Source organism: Centrocercus urophasianus, unplaced genomic scaffold (assembly GCF_019232065.1).
Source record: "Centrocercus urophasianus isolate 14NV4802_14NV808 unplaced genomic scaffold, USGS_Curo_1.0 seq_33, whole genome shotgun sequence".
In the NCBI taxonomy this organism is placed as follows: domain Eukaryota; kingdom Metazoa; phylum Chordata; class Aves; order Galliformes; family Phasianidae; genus Centrocercus; species Centrocercus urophasianus.
The window spans coordinates 968,624-992,817 of record NW_024884900.1 but is presented as its reverse complement, the minus strand read 5'-3'; the positions used below and the strand labels follow the sequence as shown (position 1 = coordinate 992,817).

The following is a 24,194-nucleotide window of genomic DNA, read 5'->3' as shown; positions in this document are numbered from 1 at the left end:
ACAGCCCGATCCCCAACCTCTCAGGAACAGACCCCCAGACTGGATCAAGTAACACCACAATTTGGGTCTTGATAAAGTCAGGACTTCAAGTAGCCTTAAAAGCAAGCTATGCTATTTGAGTATCTGCCCCAAATGACCATTTTTACGCTCTGGAAATAAAAAGACATCTAAAAGAGCTGGTAATTGTCCCCAGAACTCAGAACACCACGACACTTGAAAGAAATTCAACCACTGCAATGGAATAATCACCAGCCCCAAGTCCAATTGCTTTCCCCCTAACTGCCCCCACAAGAGCACTTACCAGAGGCTGCTATTTGGCACGTCAGCAAGCAGACTCGCTGCGCTTTGTTAGCTTTCCTCTCTGGACATGTTTGGAAAGGTTCTCGCTCATTACAGCGTATGTGGCCAACCTGCCCAAACCCAGAACTTCAGCAAAAAACTTCATCATATGCTCTATTACCAGAACTTCATCATCACAGCATCATGAAAAAGAACTTGCAAACAGTCATTTAGCAGGCTGGTTTCCCCTCGGAGATAAACTAGAATTGGAAAGGGTAGGAGGGGAGCAGACATCTTGTGCCTCTCTCCCACACAGGAACGGGACAAAGTCTCATGCCCACAGCTGTAACTCAGCTCAGGCTTTGCCATCAGCTCCCCCCAGCATGCAGAGTACAGTCATTCCAGGGCTCGAGGTCTGGCCCTGACACAGGCAGCACATCCCCAGCAGCTCCAGGCACGGCCCTGCCGCATCACAGCAACACTGCTTGGGTTTCAGGCTGTGAGCAGGGCAGCCGGGGCCCACAGCAATCCTGGCAGAGGCTGAATCGGTTTCTGTCAGAAACAGCTTTGGACAGATGACAGAAAAGCACACCAGAAAATTTCTGTGATGGAGGTCCCAGTCCATCAAAGCAAGAGAAGCTCGAGCACGTGGTTGGGATTGACTTCACTGGAACAGCTCGAGTGCTCAACTTCCGCACCAACACATCCAGTGAAACTGGAGCTGGCTTGTGTTTGGTGCTTGAGAAGATACGTAAAGATCACAACAGCAGAACAGGGACAAGGGAACAAACACAGTGCAAGATGGAGCACAGCATTAAGTCCCACATCCACTGCGCAGAGATAATAACTTCTTCCCACAGCTCATAAGTGTATTTAAAATTCATTTATGTAAATTACAACAGCACACATAGAATAAAACTGTTAAAAGTAGAATCCCCCCTTTGCTCAAAACAAAAGGACTGACAAAAAAAAGGATTTTTTAATAGAAATGAAAAATACCTATTTCTTATTGGACTTTTTTTTTTATTTAAATAAAATATATGCTCTCAAACCTGCACTGTTCACTTCCCCAATTTACTCTGAAGCCAAAGGCAACAAATCGCTGCTACGAAGCGATGAGAAAATCACCATGTCAGAAACAAGGCAGAACGGCATTAAGCAGCTGTTCAGAAGTGAGAGTGATGAACAACACCAAAGGAAAAGCTAACGGTGATGTGCTGGGATGGGAGCGGTGGCCCTGCAGTGGAAGGGAAGAGAAAGCGCGAAGCCTACCCCAGAGAGGCTCCAGAAGAAAACCACCTTTAGAAGCAGCACACTGCCCACACGGCGGTCAGCATCCCAGGAAGCAGAACCCTGACACGAACTAGAGGGGGAAGAATGAAAGTAACTGTGGGAGGTTTCATTCAACTGTGTTAAAAACGAAAACGCACAAAGCTCTGGAGATAATGCCAAGTTGTATCTGGTTCCAAAGAATCTCTAATTCTGAACTCTAAAGCATGGTATTAACTTACAACACACTCGCCCACAGCATCAAAAATAGAAGCATTATGCAACCAGGACACGCTCGCTCTGGCTAACGCCATCTGAAGGCGGGCAGCACTCGGCTTCCTTCAGTGTTAACTCTTCCAACAGAGCCATGAAAGCCACCCGGGGCTGAGCAGGGCTGCCATCCACAATGTGCTTGGCTGGCAGACACCTGGGGACAGGAGCAAGGCAGCTTCTGGGGAAGCCCAGCAGGTCTGGCAAACCTCATGCAACTTCCAATGGGACAACAGGCCCTGCTGCAGCCCAAACCGGCCATAGCAGCAGCGAAAGCAACTCTGACAGTACTGTGACAGACCGGCACAGGGCAGATGAATAACGACAACTGCACTCAGCAGATGCTCTGGAGATGCGTGTCTGAGTCACCAGATGTGCTCCAAGAGGAGAACAATTCCTGAAGCACCATCTGAGGGAACGCAACTGGAGACCGGCACAGCGCAGGAGGGAAATACAGCACCCAGGGAGAAATCAAAGTAGCATTTCCTATGAGAAATTCAAGTACAACAAGGCACTACTTCTACTCTCAGAGATTTTCAGACCATTTCCTATCTTTCTCTCAGCCACAGATATTGTACAGGTTTCAAAAAGTAAAAAACACTTCAATTTGTCTCCAGATTCTCAGTTCCTGACTCACAAAGTGAAAACAGAGAACAGCAAAAGATGGGGGAAGCAATAGATTTTGCAAAGTTTTATCGCCAAATGTTATCTGGATTAGAAGTAGTTTTCATGGGAGCTCTCAAGCGGCCTTATCAAACACGACATTTCAGCCTGGATTTCTCAAAAGCACTTCACAACAGAATCCTTGAGAACCGAGATCAATTGTTACGCTATCCATTAAACAGATAAGAAACTGATGCACGGAGCTCTTTATTCAGCAAACACGAGGAGACAGAATTACAATGGGAAGAAACACAGCAAAAAAGACAACCAAAAAAAAACAAGTAACCAACATGCAGGAAGGTTCCGCACGGACACACAGCACCAGCGCAGCAGCTGCTTTCGCGCAGCCCCACCACTGGTTCTCACCATCCACCAACACTGAGTTCTGACAGCCGGTGCAGCTAGAGTGAAGTGAGCTCACCAGACACCTCTGAGGAACAGCTCTCAGGCCTCTGCCCAGCACGGGACCACAAAGGACACCAGCACTCTGCTCCAGGACAGACAGGCTCTGCAGGACCTGGCCGTACACACAGCCCCGGCCCGCAGGAGGTGTGCGCGGAATGCGTGCGCCTGATGCCCGAATTAGATGAAATTAAGCATTCTCATACATGCCCCATCTATTCCTAATAGATTTTCCTTTGCTGATTACATGTTTCAAATGAAGGCAATAGAGGGAAGAAAAACTTGGAGAAAAATTAATCAATCAGCTACTTGAACCTTTTTCTGCTTTCGCAAATAATCAAGTGATGGTGGCAAAGTATCGCACAGCGCCGTCCCTTGCGTGATGAGCTGAGAAGGGCCACGGTGCAGGGCAGGCTCCCAGCCCTGTGCACGTGGCAATCACAGCAGCAGGGAGCTGAGCAGCAGCACACGGCCAGGCCAAAGCTGTCATGTTATGCACACGCACAGATGCCCACTTCAAGGTTTCCTGGTTTTTTTTTTGTTTTTTTTCACTTTCTTAGTTTAGTTTCAGAGGAGCAAAAGAGGATTAGAAGAGGCCAATGAGCTGACCAGGACTTCACTAACACAGCCCTACGTATGGGCTTTTTTTTCTCCTACACAATGCCCTTTTTCAGGCTCAGGTGAGGGATGAGCAGAAGACAGCCCACGAGCAATCAGAGACACCCTGGGGAACACAGAAAGTAACGAGCTGTGTGCGCTGCGTTACGGAAAGCTGCTGCTGGATGATGAGGCGGAGACGGGATAACTTGCATCAGGATATTGAATTGGACTTTGTTACAGCATAAGTTGACTTAAAGTGGCATTAATGGTTATGGAAAAATATTCCCTCCCCCACGATGCAGGAGACTGATCAGACCAAGCAGAGCTTTGCTTGTAATGCTGCTTATTTCACTTAAGGCCTTATTACAGTATCATGCTGCTGTTTCGCTTCTACAGAGAGGGATGTCTTTACAGCATTAAAGAGGTCCTGTGTTTAATTAAATTAGCTGCACCTGTATATATTACGAGCAATAAATCAACTATAATTTGCAACCATAGGCAGCTATTAATCTTCTCTGCGTTATTTATTGCTCAGCATCATTAGCACGAAGGCTCTTTCAGGATACAGCAAGAAATAGCAGGTTAGGGACCAAAGGCAATAACTCACCACGCTGTCCCCTCTCCCTGTTCCAGCAGTGTCAATCACACATCCTGTGCACTTGAACAAACACAAATACGTCAGCAATTCTGGCACCTGCTATGTGTGTGTATGCACACATATTTATACATAAAGCAAAATTTATGTTCCCCATGCATCTGGGTCTTGACTTCTGTTTGGAAACATCTACTGGGCAAAAGGACATAGCTCAAAACACGAAGCACATAAATTAAAAATAAACAAACAATACAGCCCTGGATTTTTGCTCTTTCACCTTACGCAAAGAAATGATGCTGCAGTACTCCAGCTATGCCACACATCATCTCTGAATACAATTTAGAGACTTACTCACCTAGGGATCATGGACCACAAACCACCACTTCAGCACACAGCAGCAGCTGGCAGCACTACCAGCCCTTTCTGACTGTTTTACTTTAGAGACACAGATGTGCTACTGGATTTTGCACAATTTGGCTCACAGTCAAGATCATGATGGCATTATCAGTTCATGATTTACTCACAATCACAGGGTTCAGGGAGGAATCAGCACGTACTACCACAACTGCAAGAGGTGGCAAAGGCAATCCTTGCTTATGTTTGCAAAAAAACATGATTAAACATATCTGCCGTGCCCTCCCACCCCTGCTTTTGTTCTCTCACCTTGCTCCTGTCCCCTCTTCCTAGTTAAGCCATCATTTAAAGCAGCAAAAATAAATCAAGATCACAGGAGATGAGAAACCACCAAGCGTGCTGAACCCTTTACCTGTAGGTTCAGCCCTGTGCTGAGTGCCTGCAGAAGCAGCCCGTGTGCTGCTCTCTGTTCTTCCTATTCCCACCCTTTCCTTTTTTAAACAGCTGCTATGTTGCACTGATGTTCACAATGTATTAAATATTTTCCCCGCAATACTTTTCAACTGCACTGACACTGAGAGTGTTACACAACAGCTGATGTAAGAGAAGTTATCTCAGCAAATGCACGAGTACTTCCAGTGCCCGAGGTCGCTGCTCAGTCACAAGTCCACTCCTAACACATTCCTTGCAGCTTCTATGATTCCAATACTTTAATCTGGATTTACATCTCAGTTCCTCCTCCCACCCCATGTGTATGTACGTATGCAAACAGTTTTATTATCTTCTTCTTTTAAATAACAGTAACAGCTGACAGTGACGTAACCCAGTGCTGGAGCTTTCAGAGAAGCGCCATCGGGAGACACGCAGTAAATTCGTGCCAACCCAGCAGGAGCAGAGGACAACGGCAGAACGCCCTACAGTGGTGCCGGGGTGAGGGAAGTGGCACAGCAGCCCTTCAGCATTCACAAACATTGCTGCTGTGTCTCTACAGGAATGCTAATATTTACCGCTTGTAAAGGATTGGCAAATCCACATTAATACCCAGACCCGCATTTACAAAAACAAAGAACTCAGGGCAGAAACAAAGCAGTCCTTCCAGAAACAAGCAAGCTGAATTTCAAGCAACGCTGCCCAGCCGATGGGACTGAGCGGGCCAACAGAAGGGCTCATCGGATGGAGCTACAGCCCCCCCAACCCTTCCCCAGTGGGCCCCGTGTCCCCTCCTCACTGCACTGGGAATGACAGCAGCAGCTCATCTCACAGCCCAGCAGTTCCGTCCTCCTCTCCACAGCACTTTTTTCAAAGCCACCTCTGGAACTAGCAAATCAAACACATGTGAGAAGCTGGGGGCTGCTGAGGAGCAGAGTCACAGGGGTGGAGAGCAGAGGAACGAGCGCAGAGGCACACACATCACACAAACCCAGGCAGAACACACTGCAGCACCAGTACTATTAATAAAGAGAAAAATTAAAAGGACATTCAGGAGTGCGACGAGCAGGATTGGAAGCTGGTGCTGGATGGGGCGGAGGGAGTCCTGACACTGACCCCAACGGGATTATGTAAGCTAAGCTGCCCACGATCATCTGCTGCCCGGCTCCGCTGCATGCTGGGCACTGCTCAGGGCTGCACAGCCCCACGTGCTCCCAGACCTCTGCACACAGCCACGCTGCATTCCTCCCTCCTCCATGCAGGATTCAGCAGTGCACAGTAAGCAAGCAAAGCACGGGCACAAGGGCTGGAGCTGGATCTGTTCCTGCCACTAGAGCACTGTGTCCCACCTGCAGAATCTCTCCAGTCAGCACAGCAGGAGCCAGCCCACACCTCCAGCTCTACGGCACGCGCTGCCCCATGCACAGCACCAGTTCCCAACCAGATGGACGCTGTGAAAAACTCTCACTATTCCTGCAGAATTCCTCAGCCAAGGCAGCATGCTTAGCTCCTACCTGCAAAGCAAAGGAGCTTATGGGATTTGACCTGCTCCCCGCGACCCAAAAGCCCAGCACCTACAGAAGGAAAGCATGTCCACCAGCTGATGGCCCACTTCTCAGACAAGTTCTTTTCTCCTGGTCTGAGATCGAGTGCTGCCCTACACAAGTCATTAGAGGAGCGTGCCAGCCACCAGCACCTCTGGTCCCTCTTCTCACATCCTCTTGCTCCGACAGGAAGCGAAGCAGGGCACACTGGGTTCAGGTACACAGCACCAAGCAGAGCACTCACATGCAATACCACGTGGATGGCACAGACCAGAAGGCAGTGCACAGCAGCAGCTCCTCTCCAGCCACAGAACAGAGGCATTTTGAGCATCTCCTGCCTCATTTTAATGCATTCTGCACGATCTACAGCATGTTAAAACCTCTCAGAGCACATCTTAACCATCCATACAAGAAGCAAGGACTGCATGCACCCAGCACAACCTCAGAGCACAGGGCCACGCATGGAGCCAACATCATGCTCATGGGAGAGGTCAGCAGTGTCCTTATTTACCAACGCTGGACACTAACTTCATCACCTCTAAAAATTAATGGTGGGAGAGCTCAAAATCTACTTTGTTGGCTACGTCAAACTGGCTGGAAGACACTGCCCAAACCCTCGTGGAATGGCAGGAAATGAGAGTGGTCTCAGCATGAGCAGAGACTTGATTATCTGCAATTAGTGAATCAATGATTCTCCAAGACACTGATTTAGGCCAGCACTTCTTATTAGCAACAGTCAAGGAAAGCACAAGGGCAAACTGCATCAGAGCCCAGCTCCCAGATACCATCTCTGCTGAAAATTCAGATACGATTTTGCAAAGACTCGACAGATGTGCAAACAGCATTGCTGCAACTAGCCTGCCAGGTACAGGCTGAACCTGATTGGCAGTTTGGTGGCCTTGGTCACCACCACAGAAACATGGGAGTCATTTTGCTCTGAATACTTTGGTCTTCCAGGTAGCTGGATGTTAACAGCCCCTTTACACTAGCACACTTAGAAATTTTGCTCACATTGCACGTTGGCACCCTCACTGCAGTGCAGAACAGGAGCTTGGTGAAGTCCTGGGAAAACACCCATTGGTTTAGGATTAGGCCCTTCTGTTTTTAAACACTTCATCTAATTTTGTCATGTAGCATTACACAAAAACACAGCTCTATATTTAATCTCAGAATTAAACCATTAATTTGCAAATTACTGCATAGTAATACTCTCCATTAATAATGCCATTACGTGGGTTACATTTGTTTTCTATCTAGAAGTTTAAACACAACAGGTCTCACTCGAATGGCTCAGAATTAAACCATTAAGTCCATTTGCAATCAGGCACAAAGACAGGTATGGTGTAAAATACACAACAGCAGACAGCTTGAATATACATTTTACTTTCATTTGCCTGAGATGCTTGTGCCAAGAATCCACTTGAGCCTGCTCCTCACTCTCTTTTAACACAATTAGGAAGAAAAAATTTGTTTCTAAATGATTAAAAGCATAACACTGCCCAGTGCCACGTACCCTCCAACAGTCTCCCATTTGTGTGACTGTCTTTGAAACCATATCAGAGCAGTTTTGTGACTCACAGCATGTATTTTTGGTTTATTAATCCCTACACTTCCAGAGGAGTTGCTGGAAGGAAAGGAAAAAACCGAACCCATTCACTCTAAAGTAAATGCACACAAAATCAGTCATTTAGATATTGAAGTGGGACTCAGCAGAGCAGCGAGAGGAGCTCTGATTTATACTCCAATGGGGTCAAACTAACAAGGTCAAGTTGGGTTTCAGCTCCGTTCTTTGCAGGCTCTCTGTACAAGCACCTCAACTACAACGCAGTTATCGGCAGCTCAGCCCAGTCAGTGAGGGCACACTGGGCCACGCTGCACCCAAAGTTGCTCAGTGATGCTTTTGCCAAGACAAAAAGACAGGTGCCTTAATTCTTCCCCTTCCTGAGCCCGGATAAATTCCAGCCCTGAAATACAGGAAATTAAAACAGAATAATAAACTCCGAAGACACGTTTCCAGCAGGGAGGAGAACCCAAACGCTGCTGTACCCTGCAAGAGTTAAAGCAGCGCCGCAGCCCCAGGCCTGCCGGCAGCCACCAGCTGCTACCTGCCGCCCTGGTAGCAAGGCACTGGGAAGTGCAATTCTGCGCTCCTCTTTTCATCTCTATGGTGACAAAAAGCTCCGTGGAGGGAAATCAGGGTGCCTTCCACTCAAAAGGAGTCTCATTTCCAACGACTGCCTTTCACAATATTTTAATTAAATCTCCCGTGGGGAAGCTTTAAAAATACATATTTTAAAAAATATTTATTTATTTTTAAGATTGTGGGGCTTATTTTACAACAGCTATAGTAGAAAGGGGGAATGGAAGTAATTTAAGCATATTGAAAATTGAAAGATTCTCTGGCTGAAGATGCAAGTCTACCAGCTGCTGCATAGTTTTATACGCCAGCAGGCAAAGGGGCTTTTTTTTTTTTTTGCCTTCCAGTGGCCAAACCTTCAGTATGCAACTTCTCCCAGTGTAGCAGAGGCTGAAGGGCGGCAGAGAAAGGGCTGAGCACAGCCCAGGCCTCACCGAGTTGGGCAGACCCCAGAGAAGCCTCTCAGTCACCCGGAAGCAGCGATGGCACCGCAACAGACAAGCTGAGATTCAGCTACACACTGAACTGATGGCATTTGGCGGCTGCAGCATAAAGCAAGGTCACACAATCTACCCTCATACCTGAAGATCCCAGGTCCCCGGCACTGCACAGTGCAGAAGCTCCCAAGACAGGGCACTGCAAGGCCAGCAGCCCTCCGAGCCACAAGGAGCCCACAAACGGCACCAAGAGATCCAACTGCATTAGCAAAGGTGAAGCTCTGGAAAAAGATTTCACCTCCCATCCCAGCTCTCTCATATAATGTGGCAACAGCACCAGCTTGCAGAACTGCTGAAAGAACACATACTGCAAGGTGAACAAACTCCTAGAAAGCAGTTGCTGTGAGCACATAGAGATCTTAAGTCATGAGACAAACCAGGATGAGCAAGTCACCAACTCGTGTTTACTTTGAAGTGCAACAGTCTACCGAAATGAACAGCAAAATCTAACTAGACCTAGGAAAAGAAATACTCTTATCCACCTTTTAAGGAAACACAGGCACAGGGAGAAGCATGCTGAATAAACTGCAAGAGACGAGCCCAGCTCCCCCCAGATCCCAGCCCAGAGCCTTTACCATCATGCAACACAGCACAGGTTCCTCAGCCAGGCCGGCTGCCAATCCCTCATCCTGCTCCTGGAAATCGCTGCCCTAGGAGCCAACCACGCAAACTGCAACTGCTTCTGGGCACGTCTGCATTTGCACTCAGGGCAAAGGCCAGGCCAAGAGGGAGACCCTGCGTGGACCTCCTCCCTCCACCCTCAGCTCCTTTTATAAGGCTGTCTCCAAGAGAGGAACAGAATGCTCCAGAGCTCACAGAGGCTGAGTATCTGGAGTCCTAAAAGCAACACAGGCTTCTGCCAAAACTCCCATAGGCACGAGTACATTTGCTACAATCAAGTGTCAGAGCAGGGGTGGAAGGCATTCAGGACCAAAGGCTTCTTTTGCACTGACACAAACAGAACAGCCCATTTTTCATGCAAATTATTATTATTTTAAAATCATAATCGCTAGTGAAAGTCCAGCTACCCCTGTACGTAAAACCCTTTCCACATACATATTTTCCCGGGGGAAAAAAGCCTTATCCCCACAAAGGAGTATGAAATAAATTGCTTTACTGAAGGTTAATAATATCCTGTCGCTGTGGTAAAAGACTCAATTACAAAACCTTCAGAAGAGCTCCCAAGGAACTCATCTGCCTGCAGTGACAGAGGCTTAAATAGCCAAAACACGGAGAAAGGCTAAGCACTTCCCAAAAGAGAGGGAAGGGGGAAAAGATGGGGAGGTTAAGTAAAAAAAACTGGAAATTCTACACTCAAGGTTACTTAAAAAAATCTCACACATATACAGAGGCAGCCACGATTTCTCTTTGCACTCACAATTCTCTATAATCTCAGCAAGAATTATGGCCTAGGGAGACCGGCACTAATTTTAGTACCAGATTTATTATGCAGCAGGGAGCAGAAATCAACCAGGCCCGTCTCCCACTGCTGATGGGCAGAACGAGACCGTGCACAGGAAGGCAGCACGGCAGGCTGAGGCCCGGTGCAGAGCAGAGCCCCTGGGGCCACCCGGAGCCACAAGATGAGGATGTCCCCACAGCACTGCCTGCCGCAGGGTCCCACAGCCAGAGCACCAGCCCAGGGGAGCAGTGTGCAGCCCGCGGGTGCTGGGGCTGTGCGGCCCTGGAATGTTTCTTCTTCTTCTGTGGAGCTGCCACAGAGGCACGTTCTGCATGCAGGGGACTGGTGCTGCTCAGCCTTGAAGGCAGCACCACACCACGATGGCTTGGCTGCCAAAAATCATCCATGAAATAGTTATCTTCACAGAAGGCTCGGCCCCAGCCCTGCACTACTCATATCCTGTTAGGACATCACTGGACTCCCAGCTCCTACCTCACTTCTTCCACTGATTCCCTAAGTAACTTCCATTTCAGTCAGCTGCTCAGTGTTATGAGACAGACTTCAGCTTTTTCACTTCTGTGCCTAAAAAGCACAAAGAGCAGGAGAGCAAGGAGAAGAGCACAAAACAGGCCCTATGAATCCCAATCTCGATGAAGCAAACTCAAACCACGTAAACCTGTGGACATTCTGCCCTGCTAACTGCAACATAAACCGCCAGAGCTCTTCACACCACCGCTTCAGCTACTCCGGCTGTTGTGCAGCAGAAAATTTCCTGCATTTCTCCAGCAGTGCAAACCTAACAGCCTCCTTACAAAAGAGGCACCAGGTTACAGTTCAGGAATGTCAGATTTACTCACTGAATCATACCAGCAGTGCAAGCCCTCCTTCTGCACAGCAGCACCACATCATGTGCACAGTAAGTTCACCAAAAGATTCCAGTACACCAACACTGTGCACTTCACAGCTTCAGGCCTGCCAACCACCTCATCGCCTCTTCCTCCCTCCATCTCTTTACAGCCCAAAGCACATTTCTGCCTGCATACCCAGCACCAGTAAGCAGGCCAAGCAATTCAGGACTTGCTCTCTGATCTCTGTTCCACCTCAGGAAGCGCCTGGCAGCACCCATTTGTCTGCCCTGATCCAACAATCTCCAGTTCTCAGTAAGACAAACAGGTGCTGCTGCCCTTCTCAGTCAAAGGATATTGAGAACGTTTCAAGGAAACAAAGGGAGGCACTCCCTGCAGATGAGGGACCGAACCTGACAAAGACCTCCGAAAACATTCAGAAACAGCAGAATTTACTTTGATCTTGTCCATATGTAATGCTTAGTCTGTCAACCGCGTTCCTTCAGCTGCAAGCTGGATGCAATAAGGTTATGCTTTCGGCAGGTACTCCCTCCCTTTTTTCTGTCTCCATCAGTTTCAAATGAATTGACACCTTTATTTTACTTTCCACATATTGCAAGAGCTCAGGATTACACAGGATCAACTGAACCAAGTTCCGCACACATTCCCATCAGCTTGCTGCATTCTGATGACAGTGGTGGGAACTATAAAAGCAGGGAGACAGAACATCACTTCTTACATCTGCAATTATAGTTCCAATAAACTTTCTCCATGGCTCTTCAGCATTGAAGCTTTCAGACCAAAACTAAATTGTTTTAAGTTTATTTATATATTTTGCTATCACATACACATGCTCAACGGTGAGGGAAATGTCTCTATCAAAATATCCACTGAAAACAGCCATAAACAGCAGCCAAGAAATATGAGCTGACTTCTAATAACGATGACAAACTCAAAGCCAGGCCCACAAAACTTCGGGAAAAACCTTAAGTGTGAGGGCTTTCACTGATCATCTGGTCTGATCTGCAAGACAGGACACTGAGGATGCAATTAAACGAGATAAAAACAGCCATGCAGGACAGCTGCTAAAACTGCTGGGCACAAGGCACGCATAACCTGCTGCTCTGACCAACGTTAACCACGATTCATCAGGACTCCGCCAACCCAAGGATCCAGGCACAGAGGCACCCGGCAGGGGCTCTCCCCAGCTCTCCTCCTCATCACCCACTGCTGAGTGTGAGCAGGAAGTGCACGTCCCTGGTGCTGCTCTGCACCAGAAGCACCGCAGCCACCCCTGTAGGCACTGATGGGAGGGAGGCCTCGCAGTGCACGGCCCGCAGCACAAAGCGCGCTGCCAGCCTCCAGCAGCCAGGCCACGGGGTGGGGGAGCGCCCAGCTCTGCGTGGAGTACAATGGCCCCCCCAGACACCTGCAGCTTGGCAGGCTTCCTGCTCTGCTCTCATCACAGAGGGCATCAGGAGGAGCCTGCAGTGCAGTGCTCAGCGCATTTGAGTCTGCTGCCAGCTTCTGCCCTCACCTCTGTGCTGCTGACGCGCTGCCCCAGCCCCCATGGGCGCATGTGACAGCAGTGGCCGCAGCACCACAGGCCACCCCGCATGGCAGCCCCGCGCCTTATCTCACTTCCCCGTCCCCAGAGCCCTGCTGCTACTGGTGGAAGGCAGAATGCTCAGCGGGAACCTCTGCACATAGCAGTTCAACCTCCACCATGCCACCGGCACGCCTGACTCAGGGCCTTGCTTACAAGTTCTCAATCAAAAGCCGTTAGAAACAAAACCTCAGGTTAAGCCCTCACTCACGTCACCAAGAGCTGGCAGCAGGCGATATGCTTTGCTCACACACTTCCTTCCCAGTGCCCAGGGATGCCGTCAGCATCTCTGCATAACAGCAGACCGCTGACCTCGTGATACCCAGCCCAGGGCTCATGAAACGGATGTGCTCTCTGCCACAGAGATATTCCGGATAACACACGCCCTTTCTGCTCTGACCTCTGCCCCTTCAGGCTCACAGATCTTCTGGGGATCCTCAGGACACTGCATCAAACACCACAGCACACAGCCCTGCACCCAGAATGGGGTGCCATCTCAGTCCTCAGTGAATTCCTATCACATTTCTCACCTCCATATCAATTTCAGATTTCTTTTTGTTTTCTGTTCTCCTCCACAAAGCTATATCGTGTGCTTGATGTAGCAAACTTTGCAGGTCTGCCAAATGCAATGCCAGAAGTAGGCAAATTTCACCAGCAAATGAAGATTTTTTGTGCTCCTTTGCAGCAGTTTGCAAACTTTTGACAAAAACAGAACCGCACTGCACACACAGTGGGTCAACATGCAGCTCAGGGTCAGAGCAGAGTAACACCTACACACCTCTGAACATAAGTGATTGCTAACAGCCAAATGGAAGACTATACAGAAGCTTCATCACTTCAGTAAGCGCTGCAGAAAACCACCAGCAATGCCCCCTCTAGCAGCACCTTCCTCCAGCAGCGCGGCCAGCAGAGAACCCCCCTAAGGGTTTGCTACTGATGAGCCTCCAGCACAAACCAGGCTTCCAGCCTGAGCAATACTGCAGCACAGCTGGATAGACAATGTCTGGGACGAACTCTCAGCTCCTGGTAACCTCCTTACACACCCCATTAATTACCTTTCAGGAGGGTTCCTGAACAGCATTCATACAGCAACTGTTAGAAAACCTCTACTGACTGTGCCTGTAGGTGCTCTGCTGCTGCCAGCATTCAAGGAGCTAGAACTCCTGCCGGCACTTCACAGTCCTCCTTTTAAATAAAGCAAATCTTAAAAACACTTTTTTGCTCTGCGCTCCTCACCTTCCCTTTGATGGAAAACTGACCCACAGAACAACATGAAAATGAGCTCAGAGTCAGGAATGATAAAACACAGGGGAAAACAACACAGCACAGGGCTGGGAACACCAGAACACTTCCTCCCCTCCAGGCAATACCAGCACACTGTCAGCCAGGCTGAAGCATAAGGGCTGGAGCCACTGCAGGGTGCTGCCCAAGTTCTCAGCCACGGGAAGCAGCACAGAGGCCTCGCTCTGGCCATATCTCACAGTTGTAAAGCACATAAAAGGGAAATTCAAACCAACAGGACTTAACAATTCTGAATCCTGGGACCACTTGATTAACTAGAAGTTAGTTTCCTTCCCTGCCCCACCATTTTCCCTCCCACCTGCCAGGCCACCTCATTACTGTCACTCCACATCAGCTCCCACTGCAGTAGCTTTCTTGGACCTTTGGCCCTTTAGTCAGCTTGAAACTTCTTCCCTATTGTATATCAGAGTTGGCAGGGAATTAATGCAAGCCCTTGCTGGGGGGAGGGAAGGGCAGAAGGAACGATGCCTTCCCTTCACTCTTCTTGCCATGTGCCCTTCATCAACACGTTGAGCAACGTTGCTCACATTTAACAGTTCTTGCTAAGGTCTCCAGAACCACTCCTCATGTGTAGAACTGCACAGGAGTTAGCAGGGTAGGATCCCTGATCAGAAACCTGAAGCTCCCAGGTACAATCATAATCTGTAAATTAAACATACCTGATCCCAGAGGCACACACAGCTGCAGCTATTCCAGCATGAGGAACGGCTGAACAAGGGCAAAACACTGCCTAACATTTATAAAATGTTCTCAGCACTCAAAAAACAAAGGAAATATTTTCAACAGGAGAGCAGCAGAATGCCAGTGTTTAGAAGTAATTTATTAATACCTCATGCTGATCTGTCTACAGAGATTCACATTAACTTTCAAATTACTCAGCAAACCACAATTTCTACAGCAAACTAAGTTGAACACAGCTCACATAGTTTACAGAAAATTGTTCCAGCGACTCTGCCAAACAGAACGTGTCATTCCAGGACCAGGCACTAAACTAAGCTTAGACTATGGTTTTTGAAGAGTCAGATGCTACAAGGACACAGCCTCATGCCTGCAGTTACTTCTGTCAGGCAACAGCACATCAGTATCTTCTTGTCAGTGAGATCCTATGGTCAAAGCAGGAAAACCGTAGGAGATACGAAACCAGCCATCTCTGTAAGAGAAGTGATGGACCTGACCGTAGTCAAAGTACTGTCAAACACACCAAGTAATCTTTTCATCTTTTTCTGCTACAAAATCCACAGTTCAACAAAACATCCACTAACGTGCTTTTAGTCCATCCTGATCAGCAAAGCACTTACCCACATGCTTATGCCAACTTAAGTATATGCTTAAGTGCTTTTGCACAATAGGGACAGGGAAAGTTCAGGCTCTGCAGATGAACCATTTGCTGAAACAAGACTTCTTTCCTACGACCACTGGCTCTATTTGCAGTCTTTCCTGTTTACAGCATAACCCAAAATGTGTTATGTAGAGAATACTGAAATATATCAGAAATGCCAAACAACTACTAGGAACAAAGATACCTACATCTGAATGAAACAGAAGAGTTTTTTCCTTCTCGACACAGCACGTACCTTTATTACATTACCCTGTTTCAATAGATCTCTAAAAATAAGTTACAAGTTCCCCTAATGCTTTGGATTTCACAACATTTATAAGACTATCACCAGAGTCAACAGGCTAAAAAAAGAATCCATTAGCATTAACTGGGCTGTCACTGGCAGTGACAAATAAATGAATTTGATGGTTTTAGATCAGTCATTAGTAGACCTACCCCCGGGCTGATAAAGGCTCAGCACTTTGCAGACGAGATGTACTCAATCTGGAAGCAGAGAGGAGCACACAAGGGTGTCAGCATGCTGCTTCTCTCCCATTTGCCTGTCCTCCCCCTTTTCTGACCCTCTCCTGCCGTATCCAAGCAGCTAGGTCTTGGTGCAGAGGACTTACCTCTGCAGAAAAAAAGGCAAGCGATGCTCAATTTTAATTTTTAGTTAGCACTAAGTAAAAAGAAAGGAAAATAGGCTAGACACAGGACCATTCTGAATACAAAAGCCATCCTTAGGCAACAATAAGAGAAATACACGCGTTTTACAAAACAATAGGACACTCTCTGGAGGTTAAGGACAATGTGAGCAATCTGCCTGAGTGGTTAGGGAGAATAAAATCCACCTCAACTCCAGCTTCTGACCAAGCTCACCACACTCACAGAAGGCCCTACACAGGCACTTTTTCCTCTGGCTGCCAGCATCAAAGAACAGAGATCGTGTTCTGCCTCTAAGAGATCAGAGAGCAAGAAGCTGAGCTCAAGAATAATAGGTTTTAAAACCCTGAGCCCTTACTACCTGAGAAGATAAGCTAAGACTCAGACTCATCAACTTTTTCATTTGACCACCTAGTGCCAGAGGGAGACAAATTCTATGAGCAGCTTACAGCACACAAGGCATCTCCACCAGGATAGGCTGCAAACACCCATACACTGGCCATCAACTGTCAAACCAAGTCTCTCATGCCATCTGGTAGGGATCTCCTACTACTCTGTATGTAGAAGATACAGCAGTAATAATTAAGATACACACATACGCCAAGAGCAGAAAGTAGTAACTCCCTTATTCTATCCTGATATGCAAATGCAGGGAAATAAAACGAATGATAATAACAACAATGGTAACAGCAGCAAGGTTTGTCTTTGCTGCTTTTGACAGCCTGGTAGAGAAAGAGGGGCAGCAGAAAGGAAGAGTCCCGAGCTCTGCTGGTGAATCCAGTTTGCATTATTTCATAGAGTGCACCTTCCACCTAAGATGAAAAGAAACAGGACTAACCTGGAAGAGTTTGGAGGAAGAAGCATGGGAGCAGAACTCTGGATTCTCAAGGTCCATCATTTGCTTTGGAATAAAATCTCTCTGCTACTCTGACTCACATTTACCGGCCAAGGGATGCAGACTCCCCACCTACAGTTAGCTTAATTGGAATCAGACATCCAAATCCATTGGTTCACTTAAAAAAAATAATTAAAAAAAAATCCCAGGTTAGCCGGAGTGTTATTCCAAAAGGGCATGCCCTCCATTTGCTGCTCTGGAACAGTCAGCTTCACATGGCTTTAACCGGGACAACTCCACTGAAAGAAGAGCTGTTGATGCTCAGTTTTCCACTCAAGAAGGAACAGACGTGTAGAACTGCACCTCCGTCCAGCCCAGGCACTGGCAGGCACAGCCATCTGGGGGCACGCTGGCTGACTGGGCACAGCCATGCCAGAACCAGGGCTGGTCCCACAGTGTCCTCTGTCAGGATAAAACACACCTAACAAGAGCACTGTATCCAGTACCACCATTTCACTACCAGTCTAAACACTTCTCTCCCCAAATAAGACTCTTGCTACTATGTGCTGGACAGTCATCAGAACACCATGCCCAGCACACACAGATCAGCTCCTCAGTAACAACAGAACCTCGACAAGAACAAGCTCTGCTCTGGGTTGGCAGCAGACGGAGCTCCTGGGCTGGGTGCTGCCTGTCCAGTGCTCCCGGAGCACATGCAAGCAGTGGCCAGCAGGTCACACACGTGGCACTGCCCGATGTCACTGAGCACAGCGACACGAGCAGCAAATAACTGCACCGAAGTCACACAAGCACACACGTACCATCTGAGAGTTTCTTCGCAGCAGGGGGAGGTGGGAATCCATCACGCTTGAAAATATCTAATGAACACGCTAAATTCGGTAAGGCTTCTCCCACATAACATAATGGGTAAGGTCAGAGTCAATAGTCTGTACGTATTAAAAAGTCACATTACTGTAGTCTTCAGTGTTCAAAAAGGGGTACTCAACTGCTTCCTCCCGCCTGGCTGCTTTTTAAGGATTTTTATGTCAGCAGAGTTAAAAATGATCAACTGCTCGAGAGCTCCTTCCAGCATTTGGAAGCAAGACAGATTGCTATCAAGGAACAGCGGCCTCCACAGCACCTCGCTATATTCCTTCATCTCCGTTAGCCCACACTGGAACCTCGGCAAGTTAAAGCTCTGCAGCAAATGTCCAAAAACAGCAGCTTGAAGTCAAACTGCACAAGGAGGGGAGCACTGCACATCAGAAATCCACCGGGGGCAATCGCTAAGGATCTGTGGAAGGGCTGCTCTCAGAAAACCAGGGTGAACACTCCACTGTTCCAGTCTGCCACTTCTCACTCAGCAGCCAATGTGCATCACCAGCGAGGTGACACATCATGGAGACGCAGTTTAGAAAGCCCAAAAGAAAGCATTTTGCCCGGACGCAGTCTGAAAGAGGGAGCCTGGCCAATTAGCATGGATCCGAATGGGGAAAGGATCCGAATGGGGAAAGCGACGCACACAAATCATTATGCACACACACAAAGTGACTGTGACCCTGCAGAGCACAGCCCCCAGCCGGGGGGAACGCAGCCTGGGAGCGGCCAGCCGCGGCCCCCAGATACTGCACTGCCCTGAGCGGCCTTCTGCGGCCCGGCCTCACGTGGAGCACAGCCCTGGTTCTGGGGGCACAGCTGGGGGAACTGCCTGGGGAAAAGATCTCCTCTCACACCTAGAGAGAGACACGGCACTGAACGCCATTCATCTGCACAGCCCCAAGCGTTAGCTAGTTAGTTAGACTCCAAAACAGTTGCATTCTAATGCACAACACTCAGTATTCAACTGGGATGAGGGAACAACTTAAGTCCAAAACCTTAAATCGGTATCTAAGTAAGAAACAGAAAGTCCAGGTCGTAAAACACAGTCCAGAACAACGTATCACAGAACAGTGTAAAACCTGTTCTTCACTGCACACATTTTCTCCATCAGGCTCCTTTCAGTTTCTTTCTGCCCCTCAAACGCCATGCGGGATCCCGGCCCCCACGGAGGCAGCACACACAGCACAGCACAACGCACCGCAGCAGGGCCACCCCTGGGGAGCACAGCCCACATCCCGGGCTTTGCCCCACGCCTGAAAGATGTCTGCCACCAACCAGCCAAAGCACTCCGAGAAAAATAAAATCCCCTTTGTTTCCTTGGTAAAAGTTTCCTGTTAAAGAATGCAGAAATCAGGTCAATTTAACACAGCAATACCCACTGCATAAGACAAGCCCTGTTGTTTTTTTTGCTGTTGTTGTTTTAGAAGAAGTCACCTGGGACAGTTTAACAGCTCCGCTGTAAGCGTTATAAACTTTCACAAATAGCACTGTAGAAACAGACACCTGGTAATTGAAGGCAGTTTAAAAAGTAAATAAGCCTTTAAAGGCGCTGGAAGGAGGAAAGAAGCATCAATCACAGTGTGAGATCACCTTCATGCAAGATCACCTTCTTTAATTATGAAACCTTTCAGAATCCTGGAAACTTTAAAAATCTCTCTGAAAGACAGCACTAATCCAACACCATAATCCAGAAGCCACAAACCCCACAAGTATAAACTCTGCTTAGCAAGGAAGCAAATCAGGCAGCTTGTTATTCACTAATTAGTTATTAGATATGTCCAATGAAGAAAAGAACCTTTAACTCATTTACCACATTCATTTGGTTTAAAGCTCCACAAGTACACTGTTGGGTTTTCTTGTCTTCCCCCCCCCCCCCCTCCCCATTTCACTTTAAAGAAATCACCAGCACCTCTCCTGCTGTACGCCCGGGGTTCCTAAAATCACACATTTTTCCCCAGACGCACATTTTGTACAATATTTAATGTTACAGTCCCACTATTAAACCACCTGCTTTGATAAGAAACCATATACAACAAAACTGTTGGGCTGAACTTGCTCAGGTGGTCTCAAGCCACAAAGGCTGTAAAATGCTTCTCCTTACTGAATTCCCTCTGCAACTCCACAGTCTTCTTTTCCAATTTTTCAACCAAAACAACCCAAGACAAACAGTGTATAAAAGTACAAGTGGCACACGTCACATCAATGCTTCCTACAGATTCTCAAAAACAGGCAGTCAGAAAGCCAATTACAGAAGCTTTCTTTTAGCTTTCAAAATTCAAACGCAACTGCAAATGTTTTGGGATTTGAAACTGATCTGCTGGTTTTGCCAGGCAGGACCTGAAGAGCAACAGCCACTCCTGCTCCACCCGCAGGTCTGCCCAAGGAGGCGGCACTGAGCGATAACTCAGAGCCAAGCGCCAGCAGCGCATCTGCACACAGCCAGCGCCTTTGTCCTGGCGTGGAAAGCGCCCCGCGCTGCTGGAGCACCCTGCAAGGATGCTAGGAGGTCCCTGCTCAGCCTGCCCGACTTAAAGCTCATTGCCTCCCCATGCCTGCAGAATACCCTGCGGCCTGAAGAGTTCACAGCTCCATCAGAACTTGCTCTCCAACACTTGCTAATATCCAAACGCATCTCTGAAGCTACACAAAAGAAAACTTGCAAACAATGCAGGCAGAGATATATCCCCATCCATCACAACCGCAGAACTGAAAGCTCAGCTCAAAACAAGCCTGAAGTCTGCATTTAATCCAAACGCTCTCCATAAATACCATGCAAAACATACTGCAGAAAAGAGCATAACAAACCCAAGTAATGTGGCAACAATCTCCCACCACCGCCAGAGAAGCCTCTGGTTTTCAGCCAGCAAACTGACCGGGACTCTGCAAGGAGACAGTTAACTGCAGGCACGAACAGCACAAAGCAGCTCTCCTGCAGTTTCACAGCCATGCGCTGATACCCTTAAGACGCCATGCACTCCGGCTTTAAAAGCTTTCATTGCCAATTCCCTGTTTGAAACCTGAACTGCCTGGCAACAATGATTCTCTGTGTGCCTAAAATCCTATTATTGATCCTCCTACTTACCTTAGGCTGTGCTCGTCGGGGAAATGCAACTTTAGGGTCAATCTGAGGAAAAAGAAAGGAGAAATCAACAAGATTGTCAGGCTGTTTCTTGTCTTATTAAAAAAAAAAAAAAAAAATCATTGAATTATTAATCTCTCATTTCTCAGGCTTATAGTTCAGCACACTGGGCCCTACAACCACCCTGTGAGAGATCACAGGTTGGGTTTGTCAGAGACTTCCTGGCAAAGGGAGGGAGACAAGGAAGGGAGGAAGCAAACTCCTGTGCACCCTGAGCAGGGCCAGTGGGTCACAACCACCAGCAGTGCCCAGGGAGCCCTGTATGGGCCTCCGGGTGCTGCTTTTGCAGCAACACCACTCCTGAGGTTGCACAGAAAGCAGCACTCCTGATCGAGCCCTTCCCTGTAGGCCCTGACACCTGCACCTTCCTTCCGTTGGGTTTTGGGTCACTTTGGCCTCTGTTTCATTCTTCTATTTTGTCAGCTGGCTAGCAGCATCAACGCAGAATGCAAAATTCAAAGTCAAATTGCTTCAGTTTCAGTTGGTAATTAAAACTGAATTGTTAGAAGGACTGCGAGACCATCCTTCCTAACAGCGCTCCTCATGGATCTGCTACAGCATTTCCCCCAAAGAACCAACGAGCGCTGCGAGATCGCAAAGGAGCACTGCGGAGGTGAGGGAAAGAGAGCAAAACAAAACGTGCAGCCACTGTGAGCCAGAGAGACCCAGTTCTTCAAAAAAGATTTTCCATGAGGGAGTTCCCTGAAGTATTCCTGAATGAAGCAGGAACAGAAAGAACCAAGAAGATCAGTGAGCACACCTTGGTTTCATCCCTCGCTCCCTTCAGAGGCAGCACTGACACCCACTGTGTTGCATAAATTACAAGCCATATCCACTTTGCAGTTCTAAAATGTTCATTCTGCAATTTTAAAAGCAACTTTCACATGGGGCATTACCAACTGCACTCCGTCAAAAATCACCTGAAAACAGAAATCCACCACCATAAATGAAGGACTGGATGTAAATAAATAATCACACCTTTTAGGCAGCGCTCTACTGCCAAAAACAACTGCAAGAAAGTGCACGCATGCTGCTGATTGCTTCTGTATTTTTAGCAGCATCTGCGTGCACTCACATTCTAACTAGGCTAGGAGAGGGTGTTTCAGAGGACTACATCCCACCTGGACTGGGCACCCTGCAACTGCGTAACAAACGCTGACCCTGACCATGTGAAGGCAGAAGCAGAGCCTTTCCTGGCTTGGGGTTGGCTGTATTTCACCCCCTGCAGCTGCCCCCAAACAAGGAGGTGTTCCCACTTTGGTACCATTATTCCCGTGGTGATTTCTGTGACAAATAACCTCTCCTAAAGAGCAGCTCTGCTCACTTAATATGTCAAAACCGTAAACAGCACCAGCATTTGAAGTGCAACTTATCACTAATTTGTCTGCATCAGATACAAATACGGTATCTTTCTTTTAGAACACACCTGAGAAATGAGTGATTACGTGCCTCTTCTTTGTTCAAAAAGCATTAAACAGTAACTTTTCTAACTAGAAAGCTAACCTTTTTCATAGAGATTAACATTATCTACAAATACATCCAGCACTGACTAGCATCTGTCTACTGGGGCGACACAAAAGGTATGGATGGCCCATGCAGGTACTCAAAGGCAAACAGGCACATTCCCACAGCCACTTCCAATGGAAAAGTTTTTGCAAAATGAACACCAGTCCCACCAGAACACCGCGATCCCACTGGCAGAAAGCAGCAGAGCCGTTACATTCTGAAGTGAACCGCTCATTTCTCAAGGTCAGTCTAAAGAGCACGGAGCTCCCTGCACCGCAGCAACAGCTCCTCCTGAGCAACCGAGCTCTCCTTTGTACAAACTTTCTGCCCAAGGCTGCCATTCTCAGAGGCACCCCGGCACCCCTCGGCACATCCATACCTTTTGCACAACCCCATCCACTACTTCAGCAAACAAAAAAATTTCTACAAAAAAAAAAAATATCGAGTTAGTTAGGTACGATTCTACTTACTGTATCTACAAGTCCTCTAGGAAATGACTATAATACTATTTCTGATATGAATGGCCATTACCTAAACAAAGCTTTTAACGTAACTGTAAACAAGAGCGACGTTTCCATGCCAATACCCAACCGATCTGCCTCCTGCGCTGAACGTTGAAACAGAGTCAAACGCTATGTTACACCGAGCAGCATCACTACAACACGGCTACGGACGAGCGGCCGGGGGGACCCGCGAGCTGCGCCCCGCCAGCCACGCTCTGACTGCGAGGAGCACTGCTGCTAGAATTGCCTCCATCGCTCACACAGCAGCACTGAGGCACATTGGCCCTCGCCGAGCTTTTTGCCCCTCCCCCAAGCAAAGCAAACTAATTCGCTGCAGGGACTCTGTGCCATAGAAAGCTGGGGAGAACATAATCACGGGCAGAGGAAGAGAGGGTGTCCTCCTGGCATCTTTTAAACTCTTGTTCGGATATTGTTTGCCTTTGTCCTTCCTAACTAGATTTATCTTTAAAAATACTCAGAATACGGCCGTACACCAAGGTCTGGTGACTTTAATCTCTGGAGCACAGTCAAATCAGTGACTGCACCGTATCTGATTCAGCCCCAAATCAAATTATTGAGGCAGGCGAAGGCAGGGGCCATGAGCTCGGACAGGCCCAGCAGAATCTGTCAGTCAGGTTCGAACATTACGCCTCAACTGCTTCCTAGTGGCTTTGCATTTCACATCAACCCCTTTAAGGGCCACACACCACGCTCGGCCTGCCCTTGGTGCGGCTGTATCACATCCAGGTACACAGCGGATGCTCCGGCACCGAGGCAGGACTCTCCCTTTCACCGCTGTCACATTTCAGTCCCAGCACCACAAAGCAGCACAGCCGCGGCCACGCGCCCACAGGAGCGCCCCTGCAGGGCTGAGCCCCACAGCCCCTCCATCCCCATACAGCACTGCTTACACTGAGCGGCACCAGAGCAGAAATGACCTCTACCGGCGTCCTCCCCACGCCGCTGCTGGGCACAGTGCAGAGGCAGCGTGTGAATCGCAAACTTCAGCCCCAGCCCCTGGGTACAGGGCAGCAGTGGGGGCTGGACACAACACGTGGTGCAAGGGCAAGGGGGTAGGTCCCCCGGTTGTTTTTTGTTTTTTAAATGATCACTTAAAAAAAAAAATATATATATATATATATATATATATATATATA

General features: G+C 48.0%; 1 protein-coding gene across 7 annotated transcripts in view; it reads right to left on the bottom strand.

Moving 5' to 3' along the window:
- Positions 1-24,194, bottom strand: part of MSI2 (musashi RNA binding protein 2) — a 185,605-nt gene that overhangs the window by 160,330 nt on the left and 1,081 nt on the right. For all 7 annotated transcript variants that reach the window (XM_042829936.1, XM_042829937.1, XM_042829939.1 and 4 more), the window contains exon 5: positions 20,972-21,013. In XM_042829936.1, the coding sequence (XP_042685870.1) occupies positions 20,972-21,013 (42 nt within the window). The remainder of the gene's footprint in view (positions 1-20,971; positions 21,014-24,194) is intronic.